Below are 14,119 nucleotides of genomic sequence, written 5' to 3' on the forward strand. Positions count from 1 at the left end.
TTTCCACTTTTCAATGTGACACAGCAGATTCAGTTCAGTTCAGTTTTATTTATATAGCGCCAAATCTTGACAGCAGTCACCTCAAGGCGCTTTATATTGAAAGGTAAGGACCCTACAATAATGAATAAATAATAATAGATCAAATATCCAGTTTACCGGTGCTCGGTTCTGTTACTCCAGATCTTAGATATTAAATTGGTGCAGTTTTGCTGTCGAAACTGTGATCTGCCCCATGATAGATGCTTGAAGTCGGTTGGGGAAAAAAAGAAGAAAAAAGATGCTGGATGAAAATAAAATTTTGGCTCTAGATTGTGACACTTCGAGTGGGTGGAATTGGTTTGCTTGCAGTTTGTAATGGAGCTTAAATGTGTTTTTCAGCCCTGGAAATTTAATGTGGATATATCCTGTGCTTAAGAAGTTAAAGATTGAAAAAATGGGTTCAAAAAGGGTTCAAATATGTTGGAAGAAAAAAGGGAAAAGCTCAAAATTTTAAAACCAACACAACATATTATTGTAGTTTGCTAACTTCAAACATTTTAGAAAATTAGCATGTCTGTGATAATTTAAAAAAAAAAAGGTGATTCTGCAGGTGTCAGCTTATTTTATTTTTACATGATTGTATATGAAATGACCCTTTAGAGATTTTACATGGGAACAGCATGCTGCTGGTAAAACAGAAGTAATGTTAGCTAGTAGCAAAATTTGTGATATTGTTTCTTTGTAACCAGTCGAACTTAACATTTTGATTGTATTTTTAAAGTACAAAGAAGACACAACAGTGTTTTCTTTTTTGCACTGATTAGTGTTTCGCACTGAGAAAGAATTCATCCCTTCCAGACTTTTGCCTTTTCATGTCTAATTGTTCCTCAAGGCTTTCCCTGAAGTGTCAAATCCCACTTCACACTGGCATCCCCAGTGTGTTTTTACTGGGGCAGGTGTCATGTGCTAATGCGCCGTCCCACAGGAGACCCTCCTCATACCCAGGCTGTGATTGTGGCCAGGTGCTGTTCAGGTGTGCACTCGGTTTGCAGTGCAGTTTGGGTCACAGGTGCTGCCAAACCTGCTCCCTTTTCCCTCTTCATACCCAGACTCTCTCACATACACACAGACACTGTTTACTACAAGCTTTCACAATAAGAGCAGAAAATATGGACTCAAATATTGTTTTACACGTATTGCTTTATCAAAAGTGATGTGGCATAGATAGACTGTGTGTGTGTGTGTGATGAAGCAGAGACGAGAGAAGGGAAAACGAGGGGATGTGTGTAGTACAGTTTAGTGGCTGTAGCCGGTCATTATGCAGAGCTGCAGGGTGTGCTTATCTATTACTGCGGTCAGTGGAGCATGAAAAGCTGAAGACGAGCTGAAAGGGTCCAAATCCTGTTCCTCCTTACCCGTGCCGCCCACATCTCCCCACGCATCCCAGCCCACCCCGCCTCCTCGCTTCTCTCGGCCCTACCCCGCGCCGTCCTGCCTTGCTTCCTTAGGCCCCGGCCCCCAGCATGTGACTGGTGAGGCTGACCAGCTGCAGAGGATCAGCTGTAGTCTGAGTAGGCCTCGAGGGCCGTCTCTCCATAGAGGATAGAAGAGTTGTGGTATAGCTAAGGTATGATGACATAATAAGTCTCTGAGAGACAGCTGCAGGGGTTAGAGTGCCAAAGTTATATTTATCAGCAGTGGAAAGGTGTCTTAATGTTGCTGCTTTCAGTCACTTTAGTTCATTTTTGTAATACTTAATCATGTTGAAATTGCAAGGTCGAGGCTATAAGATACTTAATTGCACACATGTGTTTGCAGATGTTTGCACAACAAAAGAGTCAAATTCTGTGTTAAAACTTTCCCATAAAAGAAGTTTTTATTAATCCAAATCCTTCCTCATTGTACTTGTTTCCTCCTATATCCCACATCGCTCTCCCCTCCCCCCGTTCTCTCGTTGCTTTCGTCTCTTTCTGCCTGCAGCTGATGCCAAGAGGAATGTTGGGGGATTATTTAATACAAGCACAACACTAAAAGGGAAATGATTCATTCAGAAGAAATGATGTTAGAGGAACACTTTAAGTCTGCTGACTTTATTGCTTCACATTGCGTTGTTGATAGCAATGTTATATGTCTGTAGCTTTGATGTACAACGAGTTAAATGAGATTGTTAGGCAAACTTTTCACATGATCCTTATATGTGTTATTTAGTTTTGAAATGTTATACAACATCACCTTTGACTTTAGTACTGGTGATATTTACAGATGTTGTCTTTCGATCATTCGGGCTAAGCTCCTGTTGTTGTCAGTGGAGGCCAGTTGAAATTAATATCCCCATGCTCATAATCTAACCTGTCAGCACGTGCTGCTGTACACACCTGTCGCACACTGTAGCACATTTAATAAAAAATGTTGGCCATCACAAATAAAGAACACATGAAAAAAACAAAAACAAAGAAACTATGTCTTGAGAGCTTTGGTAGGTAACTCCGGACTAATGTGTTTTCAAGCTCTAAAGATTAGAGCTTGAAAACAGTAGAGCTGTTCTTGCATTCATCACGTAAACGTCTGGACCAGTTTTGATAAAATTCCCTTTGGTAGCAGTATTTGAACCCAGGTTGGGCACAGATGGGTGACAAATTCATCCTTAGATCTTCTTTTTTGCTAACTCTACCAGCTAAACTGGAGAATGCATGAAATTGACCCCTGGTTCCCGCACATCAATTTCTTCAACACGGACAGGTCAGGTTTTGAGTGAACTTTGTAGTTTCCCTCCAATAGCCGATTGGAGGGAAACCGATTGGCCACCACCTCAGAAGTTGGGTCCTTGTCGAGACGAGGCACAGAAAGCCTGGCCGGCAGTAGCTCGTTAATTCTCTTGCCCACCCCTCCTCTAACTCCCGCCTCCATTTTTTTCCACGGTCACAACTGCTTGCCCAGGCGTCCTGCGTCCATGCTGGGAGTGCTGGCAAACAAAACACTAGATAATGTTACACTCCCGTCTTGTTGGACTGCAGTGGACTGTAATTGGATAATAAAATGCAAACATTTGTTTCGCCTTTACTCCCACTTGACAATGCCTGACATTTTCTCCTGCGCTGGCACAGCCCCGAGAGTGTGAAGTGTGGGAAGTGTAGAGCGAAGCATGGCTCTGTGAGACTTTTTTTTCTCTTTACTGCCATGAAAACGGGGGTGGGAAGGTAAAAAACAAAACAAAACAAACCAACAAAATTCCAACTTGAAAATCAACAAACCTCTTTTAAATGGTGACTACAATTTATGCCCTCGTGCAGTGCCATCCACACAGAGTACTCATCAAAAGATTTATCCCCTTCAGGCTTTTTTTTTTGGTGTTTTATTTAGTGGAGGCTTTTGTTCTGAAGACTTTTTGGGGGGTTTAGGGGTATATCTGCGTAAGGAAATATTCCCACAGTGCTTGGAGCTGGATCAGCATTCCTAACCCATGTGTGTATCCTTCCTTGTCCTTCACCTCTCTCCAGCTCTCTCTGTTGTTTTGCTGTTCAACAGTTGTTTGGCATCTAAGACCAAACATAATCTTGTACTTTGATGCAACACACTGACTTGATTCTAATAGCCGGCTGGGGGACATTTCTTCAGCTTGTTAAATGTGCTCTTGTTTCCCCAGACAGCGCTCTGTCTCATCCTCACAGAGATGATGGCGCTGAGCTCACACGTGAATGCGAGATGCAGGGGAGCATGTTAGTGTCCCCGCTACAGCAGCATCCATTACAGTGTTGGTGTTCACATGGTGGGAGACGTTATTAGGGAGCTCATTGCCTTTCTCCTCTGAGAGAATGGATGTGTGATTATGAAGTCATCAGCTATGAACCAGTGAGGCTGCGGAGAAGCACCCCTCCTCATGGGTCCTCAGGGTGCCATTGATTGGTGACCATGTGTTTGTGCCTGATAGACTGTGAAATGGTGTGTTGCTGCACGGCTGTGTCACACCTGCGTCCCACCAAGGTGATTGATTGGTTTGGTCATGTGGAATGTTCCCATCTGGTCCGCAGTAATGCATTTTTTTCCTCATTTGTGAATAACAAGCACTGGCAGGAGAATAGTTGGGCTTGGAAAAAGGCAAAGGCCAAGCGAAAACATTTTCCCCTGTCCACCTCCACACACCCCCCCCCCCCTTTTTTCCCTTTTACCGAGTTAGAAGAAATTCAAATAGACCGAGCCACGGCACCTGATTATCCTGGGAGAGGGGATAAATACAATCAGGAAATCCCCATCTCTCCTCTCATACAGAGAGATGGATTTTAGGGGGAAAATAAACTGGTTAGCTGGAGCGAAGGGCAGAAGCTAGCTGCTCCTGATTTTCAAAGTCATACTTAAGGGGTAAAAAAAAAAGCGCAATAAAACGAGGAATATCTTTGATCTCGCTGATTTAGACACCTTCTCTTGATTAGTAACCCCTTCTGGATTTTTTGCCTCATCTAAAAGCAGTATAGTTTTTTCTCCCCCCTGAGCCAAGTGTGTTATTTTGTTCCTCCTTCTTGCATTCTTCCCAGTTTGATTTCCCTTAATCCTGGTCCCTTGCCTTTAATTGATCTATTCATTCCACCTAATGGCTAATTACACATCAGGCTGCGTGAGCAGATGCATTTATCATCATAGTACATAATAATCAGTGACATTTCAACAAAGAAAAAAATAAATATGCAAATAAGAACTCATTAACATTTGCTCTTGCTGTTTTGAATAATGTTGGCGCTGACAAGGCTGTGCGCAGAATTGATGTTGAGCTCAGGGCGAGGGAGTCATGTTTCCTCGGTGCTTTGTGGCTCTATTATTTTCCTCTGTCCTACTGTTGTTTCTAATGCTGGGCTGTAGAAATCCTCCACCAGTGTACACACACACACACACACACACACACACACACACTGCCCTAACCTCTAACCCAGTCAGCTTTTATTTACAGTCTAAAAAAATCTGCTGGGAAGCATCAAACAGATTTGGATGGATGGATGTACACAAACTCATAAGTGAAGGAAACAAAAGGAGGCGTGTTAAAAGGTATGGGGGAAAAGGGAGTGAGTGTACGCCTGGCATGTCCTTGTACCATCTCTGGTTGCCAGAGGAATGTATTAGTAACCATGGAGCCTGCCTAATTTTACTTCCAAGGCACCCAGACAGGCTAAAACATTAGCGTCGTGTAGCCGAGAGTACCCTACTGACAGTTTATCATTTAGTCACGTCGGAGTCTGACTCCTGTAGTGCACATCTTTCTCTAGGGATTCAGCATTAAGCTGTATTAAAATATTTACATTTAAATGCTAAAGTCACATAAAAATTTTTGAATCTTGGCTGCAACTAAACCTTTTTTAAAGAAACGTTTTGAGTTTAGGAGTTAAAGATTCAGTTTTATTCATCATGTTTTGATGTATTCGACCGTAATACACATCGGGTTTACTCAAATAGTCAAAAATGCACAGATTCCAGCGAAATAACGTTACTTTTGCTGTATGTTGACCAGTTGTTCTTACATCTGTAGTAACCCCCCAAAGGCCCATTGGGAGCCAGAAAAATGATGGGGAGTCATCACATAATGACGCGTATGAGCAAAGATCCACAGACACAGCAAAAACAAACTAACTGAGTTGGCGTGTGATAAGCTCACTTGCTTTAAGCATAATTCCTCATACTGTATAATGTGTTTGTTTTCATGGTCTTGACTTTCCTTGGAGCGAAGGAAACTGACTCATTTTGTGGATGGAAAAAAGAGACCCTTGGAATGCATCTGAGAGGCAGTGAAGCACGCTCGCTAATTGGCTGTTTTTGTGGCAAGGGTTTTGAATTGATCCCTGGGGATGCTTAGGTCACTACCTCTCACAGTATCAAAATAAGGGGCTCAGCACAGTGCAGTGCTATACTGTGGTGCAGTCTTGTGATCAATAAGGAGGCATGCTGTGAATGACTGGCCAGCTTGCCTTTTTTTTTCTGCAAAATTCCTGCACCTACTGTTGTTTACACTCTGCTCCACTAGCTCTAGGCAGATGACGCTGAACTGGTTTAAAACTTGCAGGAAAAATTTAAAGTCTTTTAAACATGAGTTACATTTTTATTGGTTTAATGTGCAGATTGTATTTAGCATTTACCTACAAATTGTTTGCTTTTATTTAAATTAATTTTGTTTATTAACACCCGAAGAGGGGTGCTTTATAGACGCCCGTTAGACAGTCTGGGCTTCTCTGCTCAGACTGATGCCCCCATGACCTGAACCCAGATAAATAGTAAAAAATGGATGGTTGGATGGATGAAAGGAAACGGAGAACGTTCGCCTTTAGAGTAAAAGTTGTGCCTTTTGAAACATGATTGAAGGGATAATGAAGCCCTAACGATGTTGAGAAGACAATCATGGTTCTCAGTCATGTGGTCTGTCATCTTTTGTGCTTTATACTCTGGCTGTTGCAGGAAACACCATGTGGAATTCATTTTTAAGCAGTTTAAGAAGTATATGCCCTCTGAGGTTGGTGGGTTAAAGTTATGAAATGATAGAAAACATCTACAGAAGTCTTATTGAGCAAAAATACCAAATTCCCACCTTTTGTAGTGTAGCTGTGTAACAGCTAGTAGTGGAAACAGGTGTCTTGGACAGTTCTTGCTTGGTGAGTACCAGCAGTCTAGGTTGGGAAATTAAAAACAGAGATGTGCTCAGCCCCAAAATAAGAAGGGAAATAAGCAGACAAGGAGACCAAGACCCTAAAGAGAAAACTGACAGAAATATGTTCCCTCTTGAGATGCAGTGAGAGAATGTGCCAGAAGTTAATGTACCAGGGTAACACTTGCGAAATTTAGTCTGTGTGGAAGAAACAGTAGAAAGCAGCCACTCTTGATAAAAGGCACATGGCAGTAGCCCGGAGAATGGAAAAACAGCAAAAGACTGAAAAGCATGAGGAAAGCAACTGTTGGATCTGGCTCAACAATAGGTGAACTAAAAAAAAAGTCATAAAAGTGCTATATTTAGCAGAAACTGGGCACAGAGGAAATCATATCTGTCATCTGAAGCACGATGGTAGTACAATAGGACCATGAAGAGCCAAATTATTTGTTAGATATGAAAGTTTTTCTGCTTCACTGTGCCAAAAACTTTGGAGTGGCGTGATGATTAAAAAAACTCTTAAATTCTGAGTAGAGTAGCTTCACTACAAGTGTGTGAAAAGCCTCGCGTGGCACTACTCGAGCGATGCTTTAAAATCTGTGGAATGACTTCATGATGCCTGTTCACAGCCTGTGCAAAGGTGCCAGTGACAAACTGCAGTGCTGTATTTGAAAGTGTGATATCCACACAGAGAAGAAGACCCAAAGCTGTTAAAGCTTCCAAAAGTGTCTCTGCAGTGTGTTAACACCGAGAGCTGGATGTTTTCAGTTTGGTATTTGATTCATCCGTCCATCCATCCATTTCCTGTCACTAACGGGGGTTTAAGGAGACTTTGGCATTTCCTAGGCCGTCTCACAGGTCTAATCTCTCCAGTCCTGGATGTGCACGGGCCTCCTCCGAGATGGGACATGCCCAAAACCTAGGAGGACCCTGGGTCCCCTCAGTTGGCTCAGTCAAAAAACATTTATGTCTAAAATGCTGACTTTAATTTTATTTCAAGTAACTTTTCCATTTAATTTTGTTACATAAAAACAGCATAAAATGTTACATTTACTGGAATGACTGGTATACATTCAGTTTATAGCAGACACGTTTTCCTTAATAATGAACTATTTGAATTAGCAAACCTTTGTTTTCATATATTTCAGTTGCAGTCTTTAATCAAAATTATCATTATATTATTATCATGTTTATTGAGGGTGAAGAATCATTTCTTTGAGTGCTCCTTCTGATGTGTAGGAGTAGCGGCTGAGCTCCTCTGAATGACCAAGCTCCTCGAAGGCTGATCCCAGACACACCAGAGTGTTTGCTATTTGTTCTCCTTTATTAATATAATACTATTTGTTTGGGGAAGTCCTTTTTCTAGTTTGTTGCATGGCTGCAGGATTTTAGGTTTTTACCGAACTGCCGATGAGGTGTGTGGCCTGGGAGATAAAGACTTACCTCAGTGAATCAGCTGCGTTGTGCTGAAGATGGATCCTCCTCTGCAGTGAAATTGTAGTTACACCTTCTCATCTCTGTGTGATATGCTAATGAGCAGCTTTGCCGAATATTTAAATCAGAATTGATGGGATTTTTTTTCCCACTCTTGAGATTGATTTTTCATTGCATTGGGGATATACTGAGTGATGTCTGCATATATACATTCGTATTATTGATGGTGATTGCGGTAATTAAGCCACTTTACTCGCGTTGCTTTCTTACATTTTCTATCTCTCACTGATGTTTTAAGGCACCTAATGAATTGTGCTGTCTATCAATCACTGCACTTCGGTGACTCATTAGTGGGCCTGTGACGGCACAAAAAGAAAACACATGCTTTAGTCCCATGTAGAGCCGCACAGAAAAAATGGGCGCACTCAGGAAGTAATAATAACAATATTTGTGTTGCTCTTGTTGTGAGGCTGTGATCACACAGACTTCCACGGAGGAGGCAAAACAAAATGCGGCCGATAACAAGCCTCAAGTACATGAAACGGTTAAATCCTGCTTTTATTTTAATTCTCTTTCCTCACAGTAGGGATGTGCTTTAATGTATAAGCTTCAAACGTAACTAATTCAATGATGAATGTGCAGTTTAAAAAGTTACTTTGAGTTGTGTTCATTAATGGGAAATTCACTCTTGTACTGTGACCTATTTTCCTCACGGTAAGTTGCAGTATTTGTGCGTCAGACAGAAGATGGTGTCACTGCATGATATTTTATTCAGCTAATTTAGGCTCCTGGCTTTAGAACCGGCCAGCCCAGCATTATGTTCCATTTGATGTATCACTTTGTTCTACTTTACCTCAGCGTCATAAATATGAATTCTCCTGAAATTTGGGAGCAAATTCCTGTAAATCTACATCACACCACAGAGAGATTTAAGCTGTGTTTTTGCACCACACATCGCAGAAGGCACTGAAGTGTTTGCTGAGGGCAGCAGGGAGAAACATGATCAGATAAAGAGGTTAGAGCTGCTGCATTTGCTGAAGAATAGTTTAAATAAGCTAAGAGACCTGCTCATCCATGATCCCTGTGCATACTCCTGAAGTTAAACCAGCGCTGCCATTGGATTGGTCCTTCGAGTGCTGCTGCATCCATCTCTTCTTGCTGACAGATTCATGAGAGATAGAGTGCGGTCTGAATGGGGGTTGACATGTCTTGTGGTCTCACAGGTGCTTAGTCTAGCTTCAGTTTCTCCAAATTTGTGGCTCTGACACCTTATTTCTCACTGATAGTTGTAAACCTATGTACATTAAGTGTACATTACACTTGCTGTTCCATGATGTTTTATTCTTAAAGTCAATTCAATTTGCTAAATAATGATGTTTTTACTCTCAAGAACAGGGTAATCAAAGCAAAAAAACAAGACAACTATGCCCTATATTTGCAAATTGGCACCATTTAAGGAAAAATGCAACCTGTCTATTATGATTAAGTAACATTACATACAAAGCAGCAGTTTTCTGACTTCTGTAGCTGTTCATGCCAACCGTGTAATTTTGCAGGACATATTTGTGGCATTTATTTTTTCAGATTAAGCGAAATTCTTTAGATTATTTTTTTTGTCAAATAAACAGATTTGACTAATCAGGCAACTGCATTTGGCAACAAGTGCGCTTGTAGCTCAAAACGCAACCTGGTACTGAATTTTACAAAGATATGGAAATAGTAAAGCCATGCTGTTTTACCTCAGACACACACTTAGACGCTGCTGTGGGTCAATCGGCTCTCTGAAGTGATTTATCTGCCTCCTCTGATGTGCTCCCAACTCTGCCGATGACAGCTGAAACTGCCCTCGCTCACATCCTGAAATATGTACGAAAGCAGTCGTGATTCAGCCTCTACTGCTGGATCAAACCTTCTTGTGAGAATTGGATGAATTCAGAATCTCAGTTTCTTCTTTCTTCTTTAGAAAAATCCAGAGCAGCTCATCATCACTTCTTGTGGATGAATTTGTTGCCCCCCCCCGCAGATCTTTCGGCGTGTACAAGTTTCCATCTGAGAAATTGGGAATTTTATGTAGTTTTTTAGCAACACGCTCGATGTAAAGGGCTAAACACAGTAGGCAGCACTTGTTAGACTTCGTTCTGTTAGGCTTTGTTCTCATGGCCCTGAGGGACTGCTTCTCTGTGTCATAGTGTAAAGTGCGACTGTTTTTGCAAACACATCTGTTGTTTGAGTCTGGGCCTACGACACTAACGATCAATTATTCACGTCAGACGCGGTGTGTGTGCAAGAACACGTGCTTGCAGTGAATATTCAACTCTTGCCCTTGACCAGACCTTTCTCTCTGATTACATCTGATGAGTGAAAATGAATTTCACTAAACCGTCTTCGAAAATGAGGCAGAAAATAAAGAAATTAATATTCTCATTCAGAGGAGACATTTCATCATCCTGCCATGATGGAAAACGTTGGTGGTAACTGACAACTTAATCCTATTTCTTTTTTGCAAGCGCAATGGCTCAGAACTGTTTCACATCATTGTTAGAAAAGAAGCAGCTTTGCCAGTTAAACGATCCTCTCTGATTCCCTCAGCTTCCCTCATCTCTAAAGGCGGCATGGACAGATGCAGAACAACTGTCTCCTGCAGGACTGCTCAGATAAGCACAAGTGAATTCTCTTAGATGTGCCTCGGTTCACCTGCGCATGTGAAAGTGCTGTTCAGATCAGTCATTGTGTAACAAAAGATCTGAACTATGCAGGTTTTTAACGCACAAAAAATATTTTCCTTGTCCCCAGAGTAAACAGAATTTAGTTCCAACACTTTTGTCTGTGCTTGTAATATTTGGAAGTCTGACAAAAATAATGTACGATGCCGTTAAAGTTATTCATCATTCTCCCAGAGGAGCTCTCATTTGTTTGTTTGTTTTTTCCAGGGGACTAAAAGTGCTGAGTGTGGATATTGTGATGTGTGTGATTCATGGGTGTTGTGTGCTTTAAGGTCTATTTCCCCCCCTGACGGATCCTTGGGAGCCTTCCTCTGAGGATTTGACACTGAGAGACGGACTCTGACAGTTGGATCAGTAATTATTCACCAAAACATACTTTGCATACAGAAAACTTTGAGAGTCATAACGCAGTTTTACAGAAGTATTGCAGGTGTTGCTATTGGTCTGCTGAATAGTGCTTGTAACAGAACCTGCTTTTACTGGAATCCAGATAAGGAAACTTTTCGTGACTGAACCATTTACTGCAGGACAGTTGAGTACATTTGATCTCTTGAATGTAAAGGATTTTCTGTACATAAAATATTGGTTTCAGAACTTCCCATTTTGCCACTGCTGTGTTGATGTTTTTGGAGCCATACTTAGATGTCAGTCGACTGCAATAGTTTTGCATTTGTGGACTTTGTGTGTGTCAAGCAGACACACATACCTACTAGTTGGTGCTAAATAACAGACTAGTGCCCCATTTATGCTTGCTGTTGTTACGCTAACAAACAGAGTTTTGGCCTGCTGCACACGTTTTTTGTAACTTGGCATTTCGTGGCTGGACTGAAGACAGGCGTGTATGAGCAAGAGGTCAGAGATTACAGAGAGGGATCATCTTGCAACATCTTGAAACTGATGTGAGACTTTCTTGAGAAAACTCTGAGAAAGACTCGGCAATTGCTTTCCTTGAGTGCAGCGAGTCCGTTCTGCCTGAAGCACCAGTATGAAAGTTGAGAGGGCACATGACGTCATAGTGGGCTTATTAAAGTTCTAAAATTCCTGGTCCTGAGTGCAATTAATGCAAAGTAAGCCATTTTTTTCTACATAGCTCCATTAAAAGTTCTCTACAGTTCACCAACAGGGTTAGGGTTATGTCCAGTTCGGCTTCTCAGATTCAGATTTGAGACCCTGAAGGCAGCTTCTGCCTGTCAAAAGGGATATACCCCTACCTTCAAACTGGAAAAAAAATCTTAAATAGCTGACTTGCTGGAGATGGGCTACACCCTGGACAGGTCATCAGTATATTGCAGTGCCAATCATTTACACACACATTCACACCAATTTAGAGTCACCAGTTAAGCTAACATGTTTGGTTTTAGACTGGGGTGACCATGACTAGGGGATTCAAACCTGTGGCCTTCTATGCTCACAACAGAGAAGCAACAATGCTAGTTACTGCACCACCACACCGCCCAATTATCCAACTATCAATAGAGACCAAAACTATTTTCTGTACTGGGCTGTAAATATGTTTATTTCTGCTGTAAAATTGTTGAGTTTAACATGCAAGTCTATGGGGATTGGCTCACTTTTGGAGACAGCTTCAAGTGGCCATTAGAGGAACTGCCAGGACTTGGCTTCAGTTTTCAGCCCCGGAGATTTCCACTTGATGTACATCCATGAGTCCGTCAGCTAATCCGTCTACTGATTCAATCCCTCGTTCTTTGTGTCCTTCTTTTTCCTGCCAGCATCAGATGATATTACAGTAGACAGCAGATGAAAGTGGGACAAACTGGGCTGTTCGCTTCAGTGAAAGGAACAGCAGCTCCAAGATTGTCTAAAGATATTTTATTATTGCTCTAAACAGAAAAAGAATCCTGCTCGTGTCCTCGAATAAAAGCTCCCAAATTTGTTAAATGATATGTCAGTATACTACAGTAGAGTCTTTGTGGGCTTCTGTGTTGTTTACATGTTGTTACCCAGAAAGAAAGATATGAGTATTTCCTTTGCAATAACATTTTTACCACATTTAAGTTTGAGTTTTTTCTTTTTCATTTAAAGCCCTCAGTTTTGCTTAGTAGACAACATCTGACAGCAGCAGAATAGGTGTTCATCAGGTATAGCAATAATGTTTTAAATCATTACAAGGGCAACGCACAGGGAAACCAAACTCCTCCTTTCTGTGACTGCTCGGCACAGGAGCTGCATCACAGCATTCACCGCTCCAGTGTGGCTGCTTTTAACTAGCATTGTTTGAGTGATTGTGTACTAGACAGGCTCCAGAAGCAAATGTGTGACCTTAAATTGAATAATGTGAAAATCCTGTTTTAAGCAAACAGGTGCAACAATGTACAAATCACTGTGAGTAAAGCTAAGAACACATTACAGCAAATTAAGTGTTCATCTTGCGCTAAACGCTTGACTGCAGGCTAAATACCGCAGCCTGTTATTACTTATAAAACCATCTGCATTCCATAAAAGTTCCATAAAATACTGAAATAGTAATTATTCTTTTTTTGTCTGTTTTTACAGGTAAATCAGAGAGGGCTTCGTTTCTTGGATATGGCAGGGATCCTGCGGCATCTGGCTGCCAGGTGAGTCTCTCATTGTTGCTTCTATATAGACCTTTGCATCATTTCCATCCCGCTTTTAAAATGTTTTACTTCAAAATAAGTCAAACAGTATTTTTTTATTGTTATAGGCAGTCTCATTATAGCAAATATGTGTGGTGAGTGTGCTGTGCTGAGTAGTGAGCGTTAAAAGTTAAACAGACCCCCATACCTCAGGCTGGTGCCAAGCTATGGCTTCTCGGCTTTGTCCCATTGAGGCTACAAGACCACCAAGACCCCCTCCTACAATGTAAACTATCTTTGCTTTGGCTTTCTGACTAACTCTACTGTTTTAGATATTGTGAATAAGCACAGAGGAAAGAGTGCACACCTGCAGCTGCACAGATCTGAGATTAACCAACTGACATCTAATCAGGACAAATAGCTGAACAAGACGACTGATCTCATGAGCTACTTGGCACATGACGTGTGGTCATTTTACAGTCAATCAAGACTTACACAATTCCCAACTTGGCTCAGAAGACAGCGTGGTAACAGTTTGCATATGAATGATTATGAAACTGACCTCACGGCCAATTGTTTGTCAGTGGTGCTAGTTTCAGTCCTTATGCAAATATAACCTGCAGTCAGCTGAGACTGAAGAAGTCACTTAGATGATACGTCCAGATGAACAGAATCAGCTTTTTGGGAGAGCATGGTACCATTTGTACCTTTGTGCATATTGGTGCTGAGGTGTGCCTCACATGAGCTGTGGCTTCTTAACATTTAATATCAGAATTTCAGGATTTTTTCACCACAAAATCTGAGATTGA

The 14,119-nt window shown here is 41.5% G+C and overlaps 1 protein-coding gene across 5 annotated transcripts in view; it reads left to right on the plus strand.

Annotated features, from left to right (window-relative positions):
• Nucleotides 1-14,119, plus strand: part of tcf12 (transcription factor 12) — an 86,823-nt gene that overhangs the window by 32,077 nt on the left and 40,627 nt on the right. For all 5 annotated transcript variants that reach the window (XM_082511727.1, XM_082511729.1, XM_082511728.1 and 2 more), the window contains exon 6: nt 13,270-13,331. In XM_082511727.1, coding sequence (XP_082367853.1) covers nt 13,270-13,331 — 62 coding nt within the window. The remainder of the gene's footprint in view (nt 1-13,269; nt 13,332-14,119) is intronic.

Source organism: Aulonocara stuartgranti (genome assembly GCF_965226115.1).
Source record: "Aulonocara stuartgranti genome assembly, chromosome: 1".
Classification (NCBI taxonomy): Eukaryota; Metazoa; Chordata; class Actinopteri; order Cichliformes; family Cichlidae; genus Aulonocara; species Aulonocara stuartgranti.